We start from the raw sequence: 23426 nt of genomic DNA on the forward strand, positions 1-23426 counted from the left end.
AAGTAGAACTAGCTGGCCCTGTGTTAGAAAGCCAGACAGAAGGTATGGAATTTGAATGAAGGAATGCAGCAACTGAGAAACCATTAGTGGTTTGTGGTTTTTCTTTCTTTTGCTGATATTTTTGTTTGTTTCTGCTGTGCAAACTATGCCTGAAGAAGTTGAGATAGGTTTGAACTTTATAAGTATTTTGAGAGTAAGAATAATACTTGCTTGAAACCCAAACTAAGGAATGGATTTAAAAGCAAAGTTGTGAACCTGAAGCTCAAACTGACATAGTTAAGTTGTGGTTTTTGGAACTTTAGAAATCCTGCTGTGACTCCCGTTCTTGAAGCTAATTAGATTATCTGTCTCAGCTGTGTGATGTTGCCTGCATGTGGGAGCTGAGAGAAAAGCTGAACTGTTACCAGAGTTTGCTGTGGCTATTTTTGCCTAAGGAGTTTTGATTTAGTTTGAATTTACAGTAAAGCTTTATTTTTGCAAATTTACTATTTTTGTTGAATGACCTGCAAAAGTGATGTTTGTTTTCTGTTGCATACTTTTGACCTGTGGGTCAGAATAAACAACTTATTCTTTCCTAAAGAACTTGTTTTGGCTGGTGATAGGGTGAAACCTTTTTACTTACCTTGCATCTCTTAGGCCCAGGCAATTGCCCAGGGCCACCTGAAAAAGTCCTGAAGGTACCCCTGGTTGGAGGGGACATGCCAGAATCCCTGTGTTTGTCACCCGGCAGCCCTACTCTGCGGAGGGTTGGTGACAGTGGTTATATTTCAGCTACGAGCTCCGGGTCTGTTTTTTTTACAGCACTGTTCTAGGAGCCGGCCTGTTTTGGCGTGAAATGGACACACGCTTGGGTCTCCTGCACCGCTGCATTTAGAGAGTTATTTTATGCAGCTGACATTCTCAGGGTGTACCATGGCTTTTCCTTTTCGGGGTCGGATACGTCAGCCTTGTTTAAACAGCTTTGACCCCTGTTGCGGTGATCAAGTTTGATGTGTGTGGGTATTCCACGAGCTTCACTTGAAGAGAAGCAGCTAGTTTTTCTTGGGACTGTCCTGTTATGTCTCGTGGCACTAGCACGAAAGATTCTGCCCTGTGTTTGGCCGCCTGCGCTCAGTTTTTCTATGTAATGGGTTGGCAGACGGCAAGGTGAAGTAAGTGACAAGAGAGTACCCGTGTTTCATTCAGGTAGTTCCTTGTCTCACTCGGGGTCCCTGCAGAGCAGGGCTGTGTTGGAGGTTTCGTTAGTCTTTCTTCCTGTGTGTCTGGCAGTGCTCTAGACATAATTCTTCACGGTAGTATGCATGAATTCCAAGTTAGGGGACTCTATTGGGTCCTGATGACACTTCACTTCTTCCTGTGGGCCAGAGTGTCTCCAGGGTCTGTAGATTTTTCTAGCTTATCGCGTAGAGGTCGCCATCTACTCATGGCACGTGCTAGACAGCCCTCCAATCTAGTTGAAAGGTCTATGAGGCTGCTAATACCTAGGGGTAATTTACCTCTCCTTCCGAACTCTTAGGGTAACTTACGCTATATGCCTGTTGAACTCGTCCCTGAAGCTCTCTTTTGGAGTGGGAGCATGTTCTGTTATCCGTCAAGGTGCAGATCGTTTCTATGGGGAGGCGAATACTACTTCTGGATTACGCCTAGTACGTCTTGTCTTACCTTGGCATGCATAAAGTTAATGCTGTTTGCAGAATTTCCACATGCTCCTTTTTACATCGCAAGACTGGGTTTTTCCAGGTTTACACTTTTGAATCCTCTTATTTAATTTTAGATTCTATCTTGGGGTCACAGTGTTTTGAGCTTCCGAAGCTTATGTTGGTACGAGACCCCCTTTAAGTGTTTCTGGAACTTGGAGCACTAGCTTTAATTCTTCTGGAACTAACAGAAGTGTTTCCATTTGCTTCAGCTCCTTAGGACTTCTCAAAAATGGACTTTGGACATTATTCAGGATGATAGCTACTTTGAATCCTCTTTTCCTCCTATAGATTATTTTCTGGAGGCACCGTATATTTCGAGGTTCATACATTGGTTCAACTGGGGGAGTTCTTTCCAACGCTCAATCTCAAATAAGATTGCTTATATATTCCCATTTGGTTACCATATCAGCGGTATCTTCTCTTTGACACCCTTGGCCAGGCAATATCACTTTCGGCAGATGCCATTTGTCCTAGCCATGGCTCCAAGGACAGGTTCAAAAGTGATGGTAGTGGTTGTGGCATTTCGTCGCAAAAGGGGGACTCAAGTACATTCTTCCTCGTCCAGTTAATTCAGGTGTCTTCCAGACAGGTCAGTTTAGCTGTGACACAAACGAGTGATTTTTCTATTTCAATCTTTGAATTCCCAAAGAACTCTCTTATCCTGTGGTAGTCATTGGAACATCTCGTGGGGTTGTTCGACATGCAGGATGACCACTTACAGTCTCAGGTTTGTCTTTTTTCTTCAGTCACTCAGACCAAGAGTATGGGCTTATATACAGGTTCTAGAATCCATGGTGGGCATTCTGAAAACGGGGCCTTTGGCTGGGTTTCACATCAGCACGCTGCAGCAATGACTTCTGTACCGATAGTGCCCGGCTTCTGTGCCGTTCATGCCCGGTGTAGGAAGGCTGCACCCGTGGTGTCTCGTGAACTCCTTAACCATAGTTCAGTATAAGTTGGTGGCTCAGCGAACTGATTTCTTCAAAGACATGCCACGATCATCAATAGGCTATTTTATAGTCACCAAGGTTTCCAGTCTTTTGGGTTTGGAGGCTCAGTACCTTCCAGGCTCAGCGCAAGGAATCTGGTCTCAGTAGGAGGCTCAGGGTTCACTTGCTCTTCTGGAGTTATTGACGTTCAGTCTAGCATTTCAGGAGTTTCAGGCCATCTTTCAATGAGGGAGTTGTAGGATAGTGTCATGGCGGTGGTATTTTTTCAGCCGCCACTGAAGTATGCGAATTCCTCGGTTGCCGGTCAAAGCAATGGTCCTGCTTCAGTAGGTGATATCTTATCTTCCTCTTCTCTCAGTGACTCACATTGCGACTGAGTAGTCACTCAGTGACTACTGCAGCAAATTTGCAATCTATCCCTGAAAACAGGCATGATCCCAGAGGACTGGAAGATAGCCAATGTTACGCCCATCTTTAAAAAGGGATCAAGAGGTGACCCGGGCAACTACAGACCGGTGAGTCTGACCTCAGTTCCAGGTAAAATGGTGGAAGCACTTATAAAAGACAACATTGATGAACATTTTGAAAGAAACAAACTTCTGACAACCAGTCAACATGGTTTCAGCAAGGGGAGATCGTGCCTAACTAACTTATTGCACTTCTTCGAAGGAATTAACAAACGGATGGACAGAGGTGACCCCATAGACATCATATATCTAGACTTCCAAAAAGCCTTTGACAAAGTACCCCACGAACGCCTACTTCGAAAACTGAAGAACCATGGGGTGGAAGGAGATGTACATAGATGGATCAGAAACTGGTTAGCGGGTAGGAAACAGAGGGTGGGAGTGAAGGGCCACTACTCGGACTGGAGGAGGGTCACGAGTGGTGTCCCGCAGGGCTCGGTGCTTGGGCCGTTGCTATTTAATATATTCATAAATGATCTAGAAACAGGGACGAAGTGTGAGATAATAAAATTTGCGGACGACACAAAACTATTTAGTGGAGCTCGGACTAAAGAGGACTGCGAAGAATTGCAAAGAGACTTGAACAAACTAGGTGAATGGGCGACGAGATGGCAGATGAAGTTCAACGTTGAGAAATGTAAAGTACTACATGTGGGTAGCAGAAACCCAAGGTGCAGCTATACGATGGGAGGGATATTATTGAAGGAGAGTACCTAAGAAAGGGACTTGGGGGTAATGGTGGACATGACAATGAAGCCGACGGCACAGTGCGCAGCGGCCGCTAAGAAGGCGAATAGAATGCTAGGCATAATCAAGAAGGGTATTACAACCAGAACAAAAGAAGTTATCCTGCCGTTGTATCGGGCGATGGTGCGTCCTCATCTGGAGTACTGCGTCCAATATTGGTCGCCGTACCTTAAGAAAGATGTGGCGTTACTCGAGAGGGTTCAGAGAAGAGCGACACGTCTAATAAAAGGGATAGAAAACCTTTCTTACGCTGAGAGATTAGAAAAACTGGGACTCTTTTCCCTGGAGAAGAGGAGACTTAGAGGGGATATGATAGAGACTTACAAGATCATGAAGGGCATAGAGAGAGTAGAGAGGGACAGATTCTTCAAACTTTCGAATAATAAAAGAACAAGAGGGCACTCGGAAAAGTTGAAAAGGGACAGATTCAGAACGAATGCTAGGAAGTTCTTCTTTACCCAACGTGTGGTGGACACCTGGAATGCGCTTCCAGAGGACGTAATAGGGCAGAGTACGGTACTGGGGTTCAAGAAAGCATTGGACAATTTCCTGTTGGAAAAGGGGATAGAGGGGTATAGATAGAGGATTACAGTCCAGGTCCTGGACCTGTTGGGCCACCGCGTGTGCGGACTGCTGGGCACGATGGACCTCTGGTCTGACCCAGCGGAGGCACTGCTTATGTTCTTATGTTCTTATTGCGAGATGAATTTAAAAAAAAAAAAAAAAATCTAAAATGTTTACACATACTTACTCAGCAAGAATCTTCTGCGTCCCGGGGATTGCGAACTCTCTGCTCAGGGGCTCCAGCTTATTGTGTAGAGATGACATCTCCTTGGTCTTTACTTCATCACCTTATATTGAAAAGCAAGTTTTCTCACTTCTTCAGCAGGCATAGTGAGTGGGAGAGTCAGAGTAAGTAGCTGCGTTCGCTCTTTTCTGACCTCTAGGTACTCTTCTTTAAGTGTTTCCCTTGATCAATGATTGCATACTTCCTTCTCATGGCTTGCATTCACGACATGATGATCTTCGTAGCTCCGGTTTTGCTGCGCCGTCCATGGTATGTGGTTCGGAGGGGTTTGTTGGTGGGTGAACCGTTGTAGTTCTCAGTATCTTCGGATTTACTCACCCAGGGATTCATAAACATGAACATTTGTCTCACTTTCGTATTCTGGCCTAGCTCTTCGTCACAGCTGAGGCGTACAGATTATTTCTGCTTTATTCCAGGCAAACCAGATGTCTATATCTGCGGCTTCCGCTAGCGTCTGGAGGGTTTATTTTGAGTCTTAGGCAGTTCTCATGGTATTTCGCCCTTCTAGACTTCTATGTCTTGTATTTTCTTTTTTTAACAAGAGTGTGACCAAGAGCTTAGCGTTTAATTCACTTCATCTTTGGTTGGCAACCTTTCATGTTTTACGCAGACAGGTGTCTCATTCTTCGCTTGCTTATCAGTCAGCTGTAGTTCAGTTCCTGATAAAAGTACAGCATATTCGTTCATCAGTGTTATGTAGAATAGACAGGTTAGTTATACGGAATTTACAAAACATACCATTTGAGACTTTGTCTACTGCCACTGTAAAGGAGATGACATTGCATTCAGTGTTTTTTGTGGCCATGACTCCATTTAGGAGAGTTTCTCCATTGTAGGCCTTCTCCAGGGATTCCTTTTTTTAATGTATTACAGATTCTGGAGTATCGGTTAGTATAGTATCATTGTTTCTTCCTCAGGTGATATCTTAATTGCATTTCAGCCGCTCTCCCTATTCCTTCCTGCTTTCTGGGAGGAGAACTGGAGGGCGCGTGCTAATCTTCATTGTGCTTCTTAGCACTTTGACTCTTCCTCTTTGTCTTATTCACGAGACACAACAAAGCTTTGGGAGCGTACTAAGCACCCATCGAGGACTCAAGGGGACCCTGCATGGCGGGGGAGCGGTTTCCACATGAGCTTCATGCACATTCACCTCGACCAATGCCAACTTCTTGGATTGAGTCCAGAGATTTTTCCTTGGAAGACATTTATCATATGAATACTGTATCTTTTCAGAATGCATTTTCTAAGCATTGCCACTTGAAAATGTGCAATTGAAAATGTCAGTGACTGTGCAAGCTACTTTGGGTGCTTAAGTCATTACAGAGGCAGGGTTTGCTTCCCACCCAGATTAAGGATTGCTTTGCTACATCCCAATAGTCTCTGGATTCATCTGCTGCTGTTGCGAAGGAAGGAAAAATTATGTTCTTACCTGTTAATTTTCTTTCCTTTAGACGCAGCAGATGAATCCAGAGCCCCACCCTTTCTACATATTGCATGTCTGTGTATCTTTTGCATGTTTCATGGGTTTTGTTGTAGTTGGTAATTGTATTCTTCCTTTGGACTTTATTATGGGAAAGAAGTTTTTTACATGCTAAGCAGATTACTAGTTCCGGATGCTTGGGCGAGGAGCAATACAGAAAATACAGGAGGAGTGCCAGCCAAGAGTACCACCTGTTAATCAGTTTCTCTGTTTCCACCTGCTGGTAGATGTGTACTATCTCACTAGTCAGGGGATTCATCTGCTGCGTCTAAAGGAAAGAAAATTAACAGGTAAGAACATAATTTTTCCTTAACATAACATTGACAGATTCTTGCGTATGTGACATGCATGTCATCTATTCTAGTGTATACTTCTGAAGGGAATTTAAAAAAAAAAAATAAAGTGAAATTCTGGAATCTCTTGTGGCACACCTGGACCTGGAATCTCTTTGGCGCACGCCACAGTGCCGAGACACTGCAGTAACAGATCCCACAGCTTAATTGTGCACTATGGAAAATACAGTTTCTATAATTCATTTTCAGCCTGCTGGTCCATTAGTTTATGATGTGTCCTCTTGTTTCTCTGTTGTTTGAAAGGTAAACAACTGTTCCCCATTCATCAGTCCCACCCCACTCATCATGTATAAACTTCTGGGGCAGTGGTTTGGGAAACTGGGTTCAATTACCAATGCAGCTCTTTGTGACCCCGGGCAAGTCACTTAAACCCCCATTGCTCCAGGTACAGAACTTAGATTATGCGCACACCAGGGACAGAAAACAGAACAGTTAGGGTTCAAGTCCTTGACCTAGGGGCCGCTGCCGGAGCGGACTGCTGGACACGATGGACCACTGGTCTGACCCAGCAGCAGCAATTCTTATGTTCTTAACCTGCATATTTTAATTGTACCCATAGAAAGGCACTATCAAACCCAAATCCATGATCCGTCTTCTCAGCCATTTTTTAAACAAGCTGTAACTCATAGGAGCCAATGCTTCAGAATTATTGGAGGTGCTAAACCCAATGGAAATTACTCCTCCCTGGTCACTGCATGCATTTTTTTTTTTTGTTTTTTTTTTAATCTATCACCAATTAATGTAAGAACAGAAGAATAGCCATACTGGGTCAGATCAAAGTCCATCTAGCCAGTATCCAACAGTGGTTAATCCAGGTCACATGTGCCTAGCAAGATCTCAAAAGGTAACAGTAGTTTATGCATCTCAAACCAAGGGCCAGTTAGTAGCTTTCCTCAGGTCTATTTTAATAATGGTTTGTGGAATTTTTCCTTCAGGGACATGTCCAAACTTTTTTTTTAAACTCAGCTATGCTAACTGCTTTTACCACATCATCTGGCAATGAGTTCCGGAAATGCTTTCTTCTATTTATTTTAAATGTACTACTTAATAGCATTCTGTTATGTTGCTTAGTCTTTGTACTTTTTTTAAAGAGTAAACAACCATTTCATGTTTACCCATTCCACTCCACTCAGAATTTTATAGATCTCTTTCATATATTACGGAACCCTATATCCTCTCAGCTATTTCTTTTCCAAGCTTTAGAGCTCTTACCTCTTTAGCTTTTTCTTCATATGAGAATCGTTCCTTCCCTGTTATAATTTTGGTCTATAACTTTTTGAATTCCATTGCATTCGTTTTTAAGATGTGGCAACCAGATTTGTTTTATTCTGTTCCTTTCATACATTTGGTTTTATAGTTTCCCATGCAATTGTTAAAGTATAATACATACAAAGTAAAAATGAAAGATAATTTGTCAAAGTCATGAAAACCCTTTTGGGAGATGTATCTAATGTGAAAGGTCAACTCAGACCGCTGGGATTCTGTATCTTCTGGAAACTCACTCACTTGTTGGTAACCTGACCAATTCAAAAAGGATGGGGGAAAGCCTGGTATCTGTGAAGGAACAGCTGTCTCTTATTCTGTTCCTCAAGCATTCCATTTTTTTTAAAAGGTGGTAGAAATTAATATTTTAATTCAATAGAAACCCCTCCAATATTAAGGGATATCTTTATCTAGTCTCCTAACAAGAAAGCAAATCACATTTACTTGCAAACAGTATTAGGAAAAACCTGTAAAGATAAGAAAATAAAGCAAATAGGATGGGGGGTGTTGTTTATAAATGGATTTGTTTCCATCCTGGGAAACTGTTGATACCTCTTAATTTTCTTTTTATGGTTTTCTTGTTTTGTCATAAACTGTTGCTTTTGTTCATAGTTTTTTAACTGGATTCTTTTTTGATATTTGTAACACATGCCATTGTTCCCTCAACAGGAACAGATTTATCACCTATCTTAATTGTCATGGAGTCAGTGCAAGTCTATAACAGCAATTCATTGTGTAATTGCCACTATACGGGGTCTGTTCAAAAAGTTCAGGACCAATTTTATAAAAAATGATTTAAAAATCTTACAACTTATTCCATTAGGTCCCCTTCAAAGTATTCCCCTTCCCTACATGTACACTTTTCCCAATGTCGTTTCCATTTCTGGAAAAAGTCCTTAAAAACGCAACTTCAGGAATTACCAAAAGTTGCTACGTCAAATTTGACTTTGCTTCTTCAAATAGTGTCGAATCATTTTCCTTTCAGCATGGATTTAAGTTTAGGAAACAAGAAGTCAGCAGAGTAAGGTAGCGCGAGAAGAACTGTCGTCACGTTTTTTGCGCAAAGTTCTGGAATTTTGACCCATTAAAAATGCCTTCCACAACTCGTGACATAAGTCACTTTCAGCATTTCATAAGTTTCTGTAGCAGACTTACCCAATTTAAAACAGAACTTCAAGCTGTGGCGCTGCTCATTGAGGTGGCACGTGATGAAAAATAGCCCATCGCGAATACACACTTTCAAGAAAACTGAGGTAGCTCAGAGTCAAAAACAGAGATCAACAAACGGAAAAAAATTTTCGAGCTACTCAGCCACGATTAACACGTCTCAAAAGAAACTTCCTGTTCAAACTGTCCTGGAACTTTTTAAACAGACCTCGTAGACTAGAGCAAAGGTCAACACAACTTGAAGACACGTCCCCTTTTTAGTTAAGAACTATAGCATTTAGGTGCTGAAGCCCGGATTCTATAAATAACACCTAAGGTTAGGCACCTATATCGGCGCACCTAACTTATTTCAAAAGCTTAAACGGCGCTGGTAATTGGCAATTAAGTTCTAATTGATATTGAGTACACTTAATTGGATGATAGGCTCCTAACTTAGTAGGCACCTACCAGAAAATAGGTGTGGGCATGTTTTTACGTGTAGGTGCCTAACTTAGGCCAAGAAAACCCTGGCCAAAATATGGTGCACCTAAGGCCACTTTAGGTGTCACTAGGCATGATTTTATAAAGTGCACCTAACTTTTATAGAATCATGCCAACTACAAATTAGGGTCGTTTTGCCCCAAATAATGCCTAAGTGCTATCGTTGGTACTTAAGGTCAACTGGCACGTGATTTAACAAGTTAGGCACGCAGCTGGTCTCATTCTATAACTTGCGCGTCCAAATTTGCAAGCAAATTGGAAATTTAGGAGCGCAAGTCTATAAAATCTGGTGGGTGCGTGTGCCTTGTGAAAAAGATTTCTCTTGAAACTGGTAGAAGTATCTTTTTTTCACCAGGCACCCACCTGTAACTCCCAGTGTTTCTCTCTTTTGCTCTTTTTCAAGCATCACAATAATGGCATATCGCATGTCTGCAGACAGAATCGTGTCTCCTTGCAACAAATGTATACTAAAGCTTTCATTACATTCTATTATCTGGCCAGAGAGAACTCTTTTTCACCTGTCTCCTGCTTATCTGTGTCTTTTCCCCCCTCCCCCTCCCTAACAGATTGCGAGAACACCATCGCACTGCCATTAAGGTCATTCGAAGGATGCAGTATTTTGTAGCAAAGAAGAAATTTCAGGTGAGTTTTAAATGGAAGGTTCATTTTATAAATAAAACCTCCTATTCTTCCAGCTAATGCTTTCTTTATAGGTAAGAGTGAAAGGCTAGTAGTGCAATTGATCGATATAATCATGAGTCCCACCCACAATGCTCTCTTTTTGAATGGCAGGGTTGTTTAATACAAACGAAGAAAAGTAGGGACAAAAAGATGCCTCCACTTGGGATACATTAGGAATAATCAAATGTGTCTGAAATGGAGCCTAAGTCTCTACTAATGGATTTGGCCTTTAACCTCTTGTTATCTCTATGTCCTCCTTGCTGCGCCTACTTTCTCGTATATCTTTCTTCTGAGTTGTATTGTATGTCATGCTGTTAGTTAAGAGATTCAAATGGGGGTGGGAGCCCCTGATATTTGGAGTGCTAAGAGAGTTGTTGTTCACACCCCATATGCCTTATGATGAAGACCACGCACCATTTTAGTAGCCTTCCTCTGGACTGACTCCATCCTTTTTATATCTTTTTGAAGGTGTGGCCTCCAGAATTGTACACAATATTCTAAATGAGGTCTCACCAAAGTTTTATACAGGGGCATCAATACCTCCTTTTTCCTACTGGCCGTACCTCTCCCCATGCAACCCAGCATCCTTCTAGCTTTCGCCGTCACTTTTTCAGCCGGTTTGGCCACCTTAAGATCTTTACATACAATCATGTCAGCCTGGGTGAATAAGTACAGTAGTTGGGTGTTCTCAGTTTTCAAATAGGTAGTCAAAAGTGTGTTTCTTAGCCTCCTAAAGAAGGTCTTCTGTAGAATTTGAAGGAGTCGTAGAAAGAAAGATCTGGGCACAAGGAAGTCGCATCTTGCCGCTCTCTGGTTGCAGAACTAGATTACTGTGGCAATTCATAAATATCTGCTATTCCGGTAATTCTAGTGCCCTTCTAGGTAGCCTTTTTAATTATTTATTTATTTTTCTTAATAGCCTAAGTGGTGTATAAAAGTACATCCAGAATAATAATAATGATATAAGTTTCAAGTTTTATTCAGATTTGGTAACACATACAAACAAATTAAAATATGTGCACTAAAGGACATATGCTGGGAATAAAAATGTAAATCAACCTTCATCACCAAAAGCTACTCTGAAAAAAAAAAATTACCGGTATGCCTTAAGACCTTTACGGAAAGATGATAATGTTGGAATTTGTCTTATTTCTTGTGGCAACGAATTCCTAAACAGAATCCAGCAACTGAAAACATTTTGTGGCGAGAGTCCTCAAGGTGATTCAGGCAAAATGATGGAACATCTAACAGACCATGATTAGAACATTTGTCTTGACGTCTAAACTGATTTTGCTGGTTTTACCTGTAGTCTTATGTTTCCTGTATGATGAGATACCAAAATATGCTATAGGTTAAGGACAACAGCACCACTATAATATCTGAAATTTAAAGAAGGCAATAAATGAGTCTGCAGTGGATCTTTATCTAGGATATCTCTTCCCCCTCCCAAAAAACTTCTTCATTCTTGGCCATACTCATTTGAAAACAGAGACTAGGAAAGGGATTTTGAATTTGTGCGTTCATTGTGGGCATCAAGGACAGTTTGCCGAACTTCTGGAGTTCAGTCGGTGGAGACTTTCAGATGACGCCCTTTGACCATGAATGGTCATTGCATCCTGACAGCACAGTTTCCTGGCTTCAGCTGTGTAAGCACGCTTCCCATGTGACACCCCCTTAAATGCATTTCAAACAAGGAGGAGGGAGCAGAGCAAAGTAATGTAAGGGTCAGAATGTCATCAGGTGTTCGTTTTTCAGTCAGAATGAGAATGGTCCACAGCTCTGAATAATTTACCATTAGGAGTTCATACATGACAGTGGGTTGGCGTTCCCTTCTACACAAGAGCTAATAATTTTTTTGGAAAAGTGGCACGTCTTTGAGGGTGTTATATTAATTTCTAAGTTTTGTCATGCTTTGATCTGAGCTGTTTTTAGTTTCTAGAGGCAAGGTTTTACATGAAAATACTTATTTCTACTGTATGCAGGATTCTTTGGCATCACATTGGCAACTACTGCACTCAACCATCACAAATCTCTCTCGCAGACAACGCAAATATATATCTTTTATGGAGCAAAACTTGGGTTTGATGGCTTTCTTGAGTGTCACTTTACCTTGCAGATATTCATGTATTTTGAGTTTATGACAAGAGGCCTGTCCCAGTAACCTCCAGCCATAGATTCGTGGCTTTCACTGTTCCTATTGCTGAGATTCTGGATAAGCATACTCCCAGTCTTGTAGTTTTCCAGGGACATGCAAGAAAATAGTCTCTTCTGAATAAGTGAATCAGATTTATTCATTTGATATGCCGCCTTGTACTAAGGTTTTAAAGTGGTTTTCAGTAAAATAATTAATTTGTGCACGTAAGGTCAACCTATACAACAGCAATGTATGGCTTCATTCATTGTGTTCTGAAAGTATCCGTGCACTTTCTAGCATCATGGACTTCCTACAAAGTAGATGTTGAATGCAGTTGCTAATTCTTTTCTGAATTAGAGAATGACACAGGGACAAATTTGTCCCCGCAGGAGCTCAATTTCTCCGCCCTGTCCCTGTGAGCTTTGTCCCTAACCCTGCCCCATTCCTGTAAGCTCTGCCTTAACCGCACAAGCCTCAAACACTTATGATTTTAAAGGGTTTGAGGCTTGTTCAGTTGAGGACAGAGCTTACAGGGATGGGACAGGAAAAGAACTCATGGGAAAGGGATGGGAAAATGAGTTCCTGCAGGGATGGGGAAAAATGTGTCCCCGTGTCATTCTCTATTCTGAATGTCTGTGAAGGGCAAATGTCAAAGCCAATGAAGGGTGGAAATGGCTTTAGGAGTAGAAATACATGCCTAGTCCCTTGTATCCTACATAAGGCATTCAGGTTTGCATACCCAAAATGCACATGCAAATTAATTAAGAAGCCCTTAACTTAATTGGATGCTAACAATTATTGACATTTATTGGCACCAGTTAGGATTTGTGCACGCTTCTGGCACTTATGGCAGAACTGAGGCAGGTATGCAAAAGCGGAAGAGTGGTGGTGATGGGGGACTTCAACTACCCTGGGATAGACTGGAATATTGGGCACTCAAACTGCATGAGGGAGACCAAATTCCTGGAGGTCACGAGGGACTGTTTCATGGAACAGCTTGTCACAGAACCAACACGGGGAGACGCTACTCTTGACCTAATCTTCAACGGACTAGGGGGACCCACAAAGGAGGTGGCGGTATTAGCCCCACTAGGAAACAGCGATCACAACACGATCCAGTGCAGGCTTGAAATTGGATCACCAAAGGGAGTGCCACCGAGTGGTTAGAAAAGCCAAAAGAGAATACGAAGAGAGACTGGCAGGAGAAGCAAAAAACTTCAAATCATTCTTCAGGTACATTAAGGGGAAACAACCGGCTAGGGAGGAAGTGGGACCCTTAGATGATGGAGACAGAAAGGGAGTGGTAAAAGATAAAAAAGAGATAGCGGACAAGTTAAATGAGTTCTTCACGTCAGTCTTTACGAGGGAAGACACAACCAACATTCCGGAACCTGAGGAGATCGTAAATGGAGACCGAGATGTTTTCAGGCAGATAGTCCATTTTTCCTTTCATACATTGAGTTAGGGGGGGGGGGGATTTGTGAAGGGCATTAGTCCACCATGGATTGGATGCCCCAGGAGAATGTGCTTCTGAATTTGGCCATCTTGTCCCTTTAAGACTGTGCTACAGCATGAAGGCGCAGATTTTTTTTTAATTAACTTTTTAATACAAAATAAACATAGCATTATGAAAATATGCAATAATACAGCTGCAACGGTAAGATCCTAAGGATTTTTTGCATGTTGCCAGAGCTGGAAGCAGAGGAAGTTCCTAGTTATGGCAACTTCTCTTAAATTCTTTCAGAAATGTACCCACCCAACACTCATTTATGTCCAGTAGCTACATTTCATAAAACCAGGTACTAACCTATGAACATTTTTGTGGGTTAGAACATGAACCCCACAACATGGAATAAATTGGAAATGAATGAAGAACTTTTTAAAAAAAAATTTGGAACAGTAGGTTTAATTCATATTGGCTGTTTCAGTAAATACTGCTAAAAATCATTCTCATATCTGATGAGGATTAATCATGGAGAATTCATCATCTGAACATCTGGAGTTGTGGGTTTGACTTGAGGCCAAAGCTTACATTTCAAATACATATGTATCCTTATCCAAAATTGGCAGAGTCTGGTTGTTTATAGGAGAACTTCTCACCCTTTGATATGAAGTGGTAAAGGCGTATTAGAAATTTTGCCAGTTGGTTCTTGGGTTCCAATTAAATCCTGATCAAGTGGAGTAATTAAGTCATAATTAAACATAGACAGGAGAACTGAGATTACTCTCCATACTTCCAACCACATCCTTGCTTTAAAAGACAAAGCCTCAAGCATATTTCTGGCAAGTACTCATATTTTAGCATGCCAGCTCCAAATTCTGTTTGTGTGATTTTGATACTGCCATCTTAGAAGAAGTAGCTGGGTTTAAGAAAGGTTTGCATAAGTATCTGGAGGAAAAGTCCAGTCTGCTATTGTGACAAACATGGGGAAAGCCACTGTTGCCCTGGGATCGGTAGCATGGAATCTTGCTTCTGTTTGGGATCCTGGAATTTTGATACTCTATGGTGTTCCGGAATGTTACTACTGTTTGGGTTTCTGCCAGGTACTTGTGACTTGGATTGACCACTGTTGGAAACAGGATACTGGACTAGATGGACCATTGGTCTGACCCAGTAGGGCTGTTCTTAAGTCTCCTGTTTCTTTTCAAAGAATGGTTAATACGTCATATAGGCCACAAAAAGGAGAAAGGACACATTTTCGTACAGGAAACTCAATGAAGTTCCAGGGAAATCCTTTTAAAACCAATAGGAGGAAATATTTTTTCATTCAGAGAAGAGTTAATCTCTGAAATGCATCGCCAGAGGATGTGGTAAGAGCGGATAGCGTAGGTGGTTTTAAGAAGGGTTTGGACAAGTTCCCGGAGGAAAAGTCCATAGTCTGTTATTGAGAAAGACATGGGGGAAGCCACTGCTTGGAATATTGCTACCCCTTGGGTAGGGACCTGGCTTGGCCACTGTAAGAACAGGCTACTGGGCTTGATGGACCATTGGTCTGACCCAGTAAGGGTAGTAGATGCATGGAATAGTCTGGTAGAGGTGTTGGAGACAAAGATTGTGTCTGAATCAAGAAAGCCTGAGATAGGCACATGGGATCTCTTAGGAAGAGGAGGAGATAGTGGGTGCTGGGCATGGGCAGCCGTCATGTTTCTATACAGTTATGCTCAGACCCACAACCTGTTTTATGTTCAAGTTAAAGAATGACACGGGGAAAATCTGTCCCCGTCACTGTCCCATCAGCAGACCACCATCCCCGCAGCATCCACCCTTCCCTCTGGCACCCCTCGCGCGGTCCGTGCATCTCCCTCCCTCCCCCTTACCTTCAAGGCGCATTTTAAGGTTTCAGTCTTGTTAAAAGCCGCCGGAGTGTTCATGCAGTTGTGTGTGGGCAGAAGTTGCGTCAGAGGAAAAGCTTTCGCCCACACACGTGCGACTGCACATACGTGTTGGCGGCTTTCAACAAGACTGAAACATTAAAGCACCACAAAGGTAAGGGGGAGTGTGGGTGGGAAGGAAGGAGGGAGGGAGGGGGCCGCGTGCATTCCCTCCCTTAACTGTGGGGACAAGGCTCAGGGCGTAGATGGTCCAGTCCCCATACCTGCGGTGAGCACTTCCCCTCCACCGTTTTGGCAGGTTACCCGCGGCTACTCACGGCTAGCTGCAGGTAACATCCACCTTGTCATTCTCTAGTTCAAGTGAAGTGAATTTTTTATTGGGTTGCACTGGCACTTTTGCACATAAGACTGCCTGTTTCATGACCACCACCAGTAGATAAGTAAACGTGTTTATTTCTATTTCTGCTATATAAAAATGATCTAGATTATGGCAGTACAGACATGTTGGTGCTATGATGGTCTGATGGCAGCACTTGAACATAAAACAGGTTGTGGATCTGAGCACTAATTTAAGTATTACTCACAATGCAGGTGTAAAGAGCCTTAGCCTGTAGGGAAAGGAGGAGATCGTGGATGGGCCATTTGGCCTTTAAATGCCATCATGTGCTGGAATGTGCATTAATACTAGCATCTTTTATCGAATATCATATGTAATGTCATGTATATTTCTTTCCTTCTCATATGCTAGATCTGACATGCTCATTCTGTGACCGTTATACCATGTTGTATAATTGTTTCGGCTTTATATTCTGTTATGTATGTCTTGTTCATATTGTAAAATTTTCAATAAGAAAAGAAAGAAAATGCCACTATTTACCTACACAGTAACATTCCAACACATTCACAGATATGTACAGGCACTTTGATTTTGCTCAGATACGTGCATAATGCACAGAACCTTGTATGCATGCATCTGTGTGTTTCAAACTTTCAGAATTTTTGCATTAGAAGCAGTGGGCTCAGCCATCAGCACACATCTCCAATACATGACTTTCTCTTAGGATGAACTAATTGTTCTTTCTGTGGTTTTAGTGCATAGCTGTACTTACCATATTTGCTTTGATAAATTTTACAGCCCCTTCCTTCTGCTGCATATACGTACTTGATCACTCCATATTCTGTAGACCTAATTTGCATTTTGATTAAAATATCCTGTAGATTCAGAACATTCCAGAACTGTAGTCCTTCATCCTTAGAAGATGAGCAATCCCAAATGCATATGCAGAGGATTGATCTTAGAAGACTACAGGTAGCCATGGCCTACTTGCCTTCAAGGTGTATGAATCAAGGACCTGAGCTATAATATCCACAAGCTGTTTTTTTCAAAAGTAGCCTCAGCCCCACCACTCCACTGCCATTGCGGGAAGAATTACATGAGAACTCATCATTGGCTGCTTATGCTACTATTTTAATACATTTTGTTTTACTTTCAAAAAATTTTTTCCTTTTCAAATAATTATTTAATCCTTTAGTATACTAATGTACTTAGCTTTTTTTTCTTTTTTTCTGCTGAGACAACGTCCGAGAGTTAAACCCTTAGTAACAAAGCGGTGGAGTGATGGGGCTGAGGCTACTTTTGAAAAAAACAGCTTGTGGATATTATAGCTCAGGTCCTTGATTCATACACATTGACTGACCAAAGCTAAAATAATTAACAAAGCAAGCCATATTCTTTGAGCTTTCTACTTGCCTTCAAGGACAGGACACTCTCAAGAGCTCCTTTGAAAAAGTTGGTTCAATTGTGGATTGGCGCACCCAACCGCAATGTTTCATCAGACGTCACTGTGTTCAGTGTTATAACTTTAAGTATTTCTGCTCCTCTCTTAGCAGTTCTTTGTTCTGTGTTTCAGCAAGCCAGGAAGCCATATGATGTGCGAGATGTTATCGAGCAGTATTCACAGGGTCATCTTAACTTGATGGTGCGGATCAAGGAGCTGCAAAGGAGGTAGGAAGTCTTATTGGAGATGCTTGCTCTGAATCAGTGGCTTGTAGGATTAGAGGACTGAAGAAATGGATTGTCAGCTATTTCTTATCAACACTTGCACTGAACAAATTATTTTATACCTGAAGATTTCAGATAGGCCAAACTCATGGAGGTTTAGCCCAGTGGTTAGAGCTGCTGCCTCAGCACTTTGAGGTTGCAGGTTCAATCCCCAGCCACTCCCTGTGACTTTGGGCAAACCCTCCGTTGCCCCAGGTACAAAATATGTAAACCGCTTTGATTCTAACCATAGAAAAGGCAATATATCAAGTCACATCCTCGTTACCCTTTACATTTTGAGAACAATCTTTTTTTTTTCTTCTATGATAAATCAAAACATCTCCAAATGTCCTTTCTGATTCAGCCATCAGAAAAAACATGGGACAATTTTCTGAAATCTTTTTGTAGGCAAATATGTTAAAACAGTATGAAAATGCACCCCCTTCTTCCCAAAATGGGTGCAGGCAAAGAGCAGGCGTGCAGTATGACAGTGTGCATGCTTTTACTTGCACCCACAGGGGTGGGAGGGGGCCATAAATGGAGCAATTCTATAAATAAGGTACAGTACTAACATTTACACACATGATTAGAATATAGAAACATAGAAGATGACGGCAGATAAGGGCCATAGCCCATCAGGTCTGCCCACTCTACTGACCCACCCCCAAGTCTACTATCCTAGGGATCCCACTCCTGGTGACAGGTTCCCTTGGCTTAACCCTCTAAGGGATCCCACATGGGCATCCCATTTGCTCTTAAATTCTTGCACGCTGTTTGCCTCGATCACCTGCACCGGGAGCTCGTTCCAAGGATCAACCACTCTCTTGGTGAAAAAATATTTCCTGGTGTCGCCATGAAATTTCCCGCCCCTGAGTTTGAGTGGATGCCCTCTTGTGGCTGAGGGTCCTTTGAGAAAGAGAATCTCTTCTTCCATCTCGATACGGCCGGTAATATACTTAAACGTCTCGATCATGTCTCCTCTCTTCCTACATTCCTCGAGTGAGTAAAGCCGCAAATTTTTCAGCCTTTCCTCGTACGAACACTGCCATGTGCGTGGATATAGTAACACAATAAAACCCTACCTCTTCCCATAAATGACATCTAAAATGATCAGATTGTATACTAACTTTGACTCTCTGTATATGTCAAACCTAGATGACCTAAGACTACCGTGCACATGTAAATTCACAATCTGTCTGTCTACACATTATGTTTATCAACCTCGTAACCCGTTCTGAGCTCCTTTGGGAGAATGATCTAGAACAGGGGTAGGCAATTCCGGTCCTCGAGAGCCTCAGGCAGATCAGGTCTTCAGGATATCCACAATGAATATGTATAAACAAAAAGAGCTATATTATTAGTTACTACTAGTATAAATATTCACTATTAGCACAAATAAATTATTCACAATTTTATTTCATCATACTTTCTAAAATACATTAAGACAACACATATACATGTATATCATATCCATTAAATATATCTGAAACCTTTACAACCTATCCGAAACCACCCCCCCCCCCCCCCACACACACACACACACTAAAAGTTCATTCCCTAAATTCACCACTGTCCATATAATATAAAAATCTTCAATGCTGTATTAACTTTCATTATGTGGGTTCAGTTCTTCCTGATACAGTTATTCTTCATGCACCATTCTTCTCCCGTATACTGATCGATATGCCCAACACAAATCTGTGTTTCGCCCTTCGGCGTCATCAGGGGCTTTAGATTGTTCTCAGCTTCAGTTTTATCACATATTCTTCTCACTCATTATACATGATTTGTAAGCCACACACCGTTGAGAGAACTCTCCAAACCAGGACTCTCTGTGCAAAAGCTCAACAGGAGCTGAAAACGTAATCACCACTCCTAAACATCATAAATGAACTTATAACTCTTGATCAAATGTTGCTGAAAGATGTGCATAAATTATAGTATAATAATTGTGCCCCACCTTCAAGCCACATGCCTTCATTTTTTTATAAAACAGCGCCTAGCTGGAAAATTGGCATTTACACAAGTAGGTGCCAGTATTCTAAATTTAAATCAAATCTTAAGACATGTTTATTTAAAAACGCTTTCAAAGTTTAATTATTACCCCCCATTTCCCTCATTGTTCTTTCCTATTTCCTTTTTTTTTTCTTTCCCTCTCTTTTTTTAAAAATTGGAACTTTTCAACCTACTTCCCTTTTCTATCCAGTATTGTTACTCTGTTGTCTATTCATTCTCTGTCTTTTTTAACCTTTTAATATAAATTTGTTAAATTTTATTGTAAACCGCTTAGACCAGGGGTGGGCAACTCCGGTCCTTGAGGGCCGGAGTCCAGTCGGGTTTTCAGGATTTCCCCAATGAATATGCATGAGATCTATTTGCATGCACTGCTTTCAATGCATATTCATTGGGAAAATCCTGAAAACCCGACTGGACTCCGGCCCTCAAGGACAAGAGTTGCCCAACCCTGGCTTACACTCTGAGATAGGTGGTATATGAAATAGAAATAAACTTGAAACTATTCTGGTCATTTACGTGATTACTTTGCACCTAAATGTTGTTGCCCACTTCATAGAATTACCCATAATTATGTTTCTACAAGGACAAGATTTTTTTTTTTCAAGTTTAATAATTGTTTTGATTAATCGCTTAATCATATTTCTAAGTGATGAACAAATTAAAATTACAATTTATGGGAAACAATACATAACAGAGCAAAACATAATGACAATCGAAATTAAAAATTTAACTTTACAAACTTATATACACAAGGAAGGGGGGGAGATGAAATACAAAATCAATATAGAAAAATAGAACAAAAAGGGAAAAATACAAAATGAGTAACAGAAAGACAATATAATATAGTACAATAAAAATAATCTGAGTTGCAGAGAGTTTCGTTAATTACCAAAAGCATCTTTAAAGAGAAATGTTTTTAAATTACTTACAGTTTTATTAGCTGTTATACACAGTCATGTCTTTCACCCTCTAAAGAAGCAGTGCCTGGCTTTTAACTAGTCTTCCATTACGAAGATGTGCATACAACCAAAATTAGTTGCATCACAGAGTTTTCAGAAAAAAATGTCTGTGTATTGTTAATGATACTCATGGATGTGAAGGCTCATTTTACATAGAATGTTGCAATGGTAATTGAGAATCCAATCTGTGCCCTTACGAAAGACACAACCAAGCACAGAACCTTTTGTGAAATACTCTGATGTGCAGGAGTTTGTGTGTCAGTTGGCAGGTTTGTGGAGAAGAGTGTCCTGCTCTTCCCAAATCTCCACATACGAGTATGCAGCCTCTTAAAATTGTTGCTCGCTACAGCATCTCCCCTCCCCCCCAATTCCTGCACCCTGACAAAATTAATAAGCATCCTCCACTTATTAGCTGCTTCTAATTTGATCCCAGCACAAGAAGGGTCAGGAGGAACTGATGATTGTTCCATTAGACACCAGGGACATCCCTTGTACAACCTAGAAGGTCAGCAGATGGGGTTTTCTTCAGTGAAGGGAGGGGGGGTGTTAAGCGAGGATGTTATCCATGCTGTTGGGGGGGAAGGGGACTTTTAAGCCTGTGAATCTGCCCCTTCAAGCTGGCACTTGGTGTGCCTTGGAGCAGGTGTAAAGGCCGACACAGAAATTTTTGTCTCAATGTGTAGTTTATTTGTTTATTAAAACCACCAAACCACATGCCCATAAAATGTACTTACAAGGCTAGATTCACTAAGGACACCGATCGTGATTGTGACCCTCGTGGCCATTCATCCTCAGATCTGTGCATGCAAATGAGGGGAAACAGCATGTAAAGTAGGCAGGTAGTAGTGATTCACTAACAGAAAACTGGAACTGGGCTGGCCGATCAAGAAACAAGTGACTGCTGGGGTTCACATCATGCCCCGACTCGCCACCCTGCTTCTGCCCCGACTCCCCTTGCCTTCCTGCAGTGTGAGCCCATAGTTTTAAGCCGCAGGTTTAAAGTGGGTTAAAACCACAAGCTTGCAAAGAATAAGTATAATAAGAATACATTTTTTTTTTAAAAGTCACTGCTCTGTAAGCATGCACAGACCATCGACAGCCATCTGAGCTGTGATTCCAATTGTCCCATTTGCATGAGAACATGTCATGGATCGGACCCGGATTGGATCGGTAGGGGAGTTTAGTGAATCTGGCCCCTAGTGTAGCAGCCACATATATAGCCAGTGCATAAAAGCTGCTTTTTTATATGTGACGGTGCTTATAAAAGACTTCTATAATAATCAAATGCAAAAAGAGTCAAATGGGGCCAAAGCCTCAGGGCACAGTCTGGGACTATGTTCCTCCTCATCATACATACCCCGTTATAGGAATCAAAGAGTTCTCCATGCCAAAAGGGGATCTGCATTTCTGATGCTTGAAGGGAGAGTGTGGCGTAGTGGTTAAAGCTGCTCCTTGTGACCCTGGGCAAGTCACTGAATCCCTCCATTGCCCCAGGTGCTTTAGATAGATTGTCAGCCCGCTGGGACTGATAGGGAAAAAATGCTTGAGGACTTGAATAAATTCATAGAAACCGTTCTGAGCTCCCCTAGGAGAATAAATAAGGGAGCAATCAAAATCTCAGCTAAGTTTACGCTCTATTACAGCTATTTTGAAATTCATAGACATTCTACAATCAGTTGAAGTTTATATGCATTGAATGGGGGGGGGGGGAGGTTTGCCAGGGAGAGGCACACTAAGGTTTGAAAGGACACACATAGTCCCGGACTGTGCCCTGAGGCTTTTCTCCCCATTTGATACCTTTTACAGTAGTTCGTGAACAGATTTCGTAAGATTTTTGCCCAATATAGTATGGAATTTGATTATTATATAGATTTGATTTTCTAGTCAATATCAGCTTGTAAAAGAACTCCTATGGTGTCTCAACAGAGTGAATAGAGATGAATGTACCACTCGGGGAGGTTATATATCAGAATGACTCACTGTGTTTGAATGGTACAATAAAGACTCATGTGTCAGAGTAACTTTGTTGATAAAGATTTTGTCTGCCTTTGTTGAAGGCTCTTAACTTTGAACATCTGTACAATATTATTTAACTCTTTATCTAATCTTGCTTAACTTAAATGTAGTTTCACTGTAAATTCTGGGGATGGAATGCACCAGTGTCAAAGGCCTAAAGATAAACTCTTGTACTGCATCAGTAGGACTGCTTTTGCCACACAGGTGGTCTTCGGATGAACTGCTGATCGTCAGTTTCAATCCAGGAGCTGCATTACTAAAGGAAAAATGCCATCGCAGTTGATACCAACTGGCATCCTCTTTAGGTCACTGTAGAGCGAAGCCAAGACACAAGTGGGCTACGAAACTGAATTCTTCTCTCATTCGTGATCGTTCCTGAACCTTATTTTTTAAAGACTCTTTACAATGGTTATTTGTGAGCTTTTAATTATTTATTTATTTAATTCAATTTCTATCTCATTCTCCCCAAGGAGCCCAGAAAAGGTTACAAGGTTGCATTCAGAACAACAAGCAAGACGCATAACAATTAACAACAAGGAACAGAAGTCTAAGGCAGTAGGTTACAGTGGGATAGATGTGTGTAGTTCAGTTTTTCTGGATTAGCAGACACTTGGAGCCTGAAGCATGTACAGGGAGAGTCGGTTGAACCTCTATTAAGAATACAGTAGTTTGGGAGTAACAGTCGAAGCCAGGTGAAGAGGTAGGTTTTTATTGCTTTTCTAAAGCTCAAAGGTCCATCAAGGGATGTGATGTTAGGAGGCAGCTTTATTCCAGTACTTTGTCTGGCACTTTCTAGTTGAAGGCTCCGACCAGGGGGTATTTGAAGATGCA

At 41.5% G+C, this 23426-nt stretch overlaps 1 protein-coding gene across 6 annotated transcripts in view; it reads left to right on the forward strand.

Moving 5' to 3' along the window:
- Positions 1 to 23426, forward strand: part of KCNQ1 (potassium voltage-gated channel subfamily Q member 1) — a 705822-nt gene that overhangs the window by 463691 nt on the left and 218705 nt on the right. For all 6 annotated transcript variants that reach the window (XM_033928567.1, XM_033928565.1, XM_033928566.1 and 3 more), the window contains 2 exons: positions 9982 to 10057; positions 17474 to 17568. In XM_033928567.1, the coding sequence (XP_033784458.1) occupies positions 9982 to 10057; positions 17474 to 17568 (171 nt within the window). The remainder of the gene's footprint in view (positions 1 to 9981; positions 10058 to 17473; positions 17569 to 23426) is intronic.

The sequence above is a fragment of the Geotrypetes seraphini genome, chromosome 19 (genome assembly GCF_902459505.1).
Source record: "Geotrypetes seraphini chromosome 19, aGeoSer1.1, whole genome shotgun sequence".
Taxonomy (NCBI): Eukaryota; Metazoa; Chordata; class Amphibia; order Gymnophiona; family Dermophiidae; genus Geotrypetes; species Geotrypetes seraphini.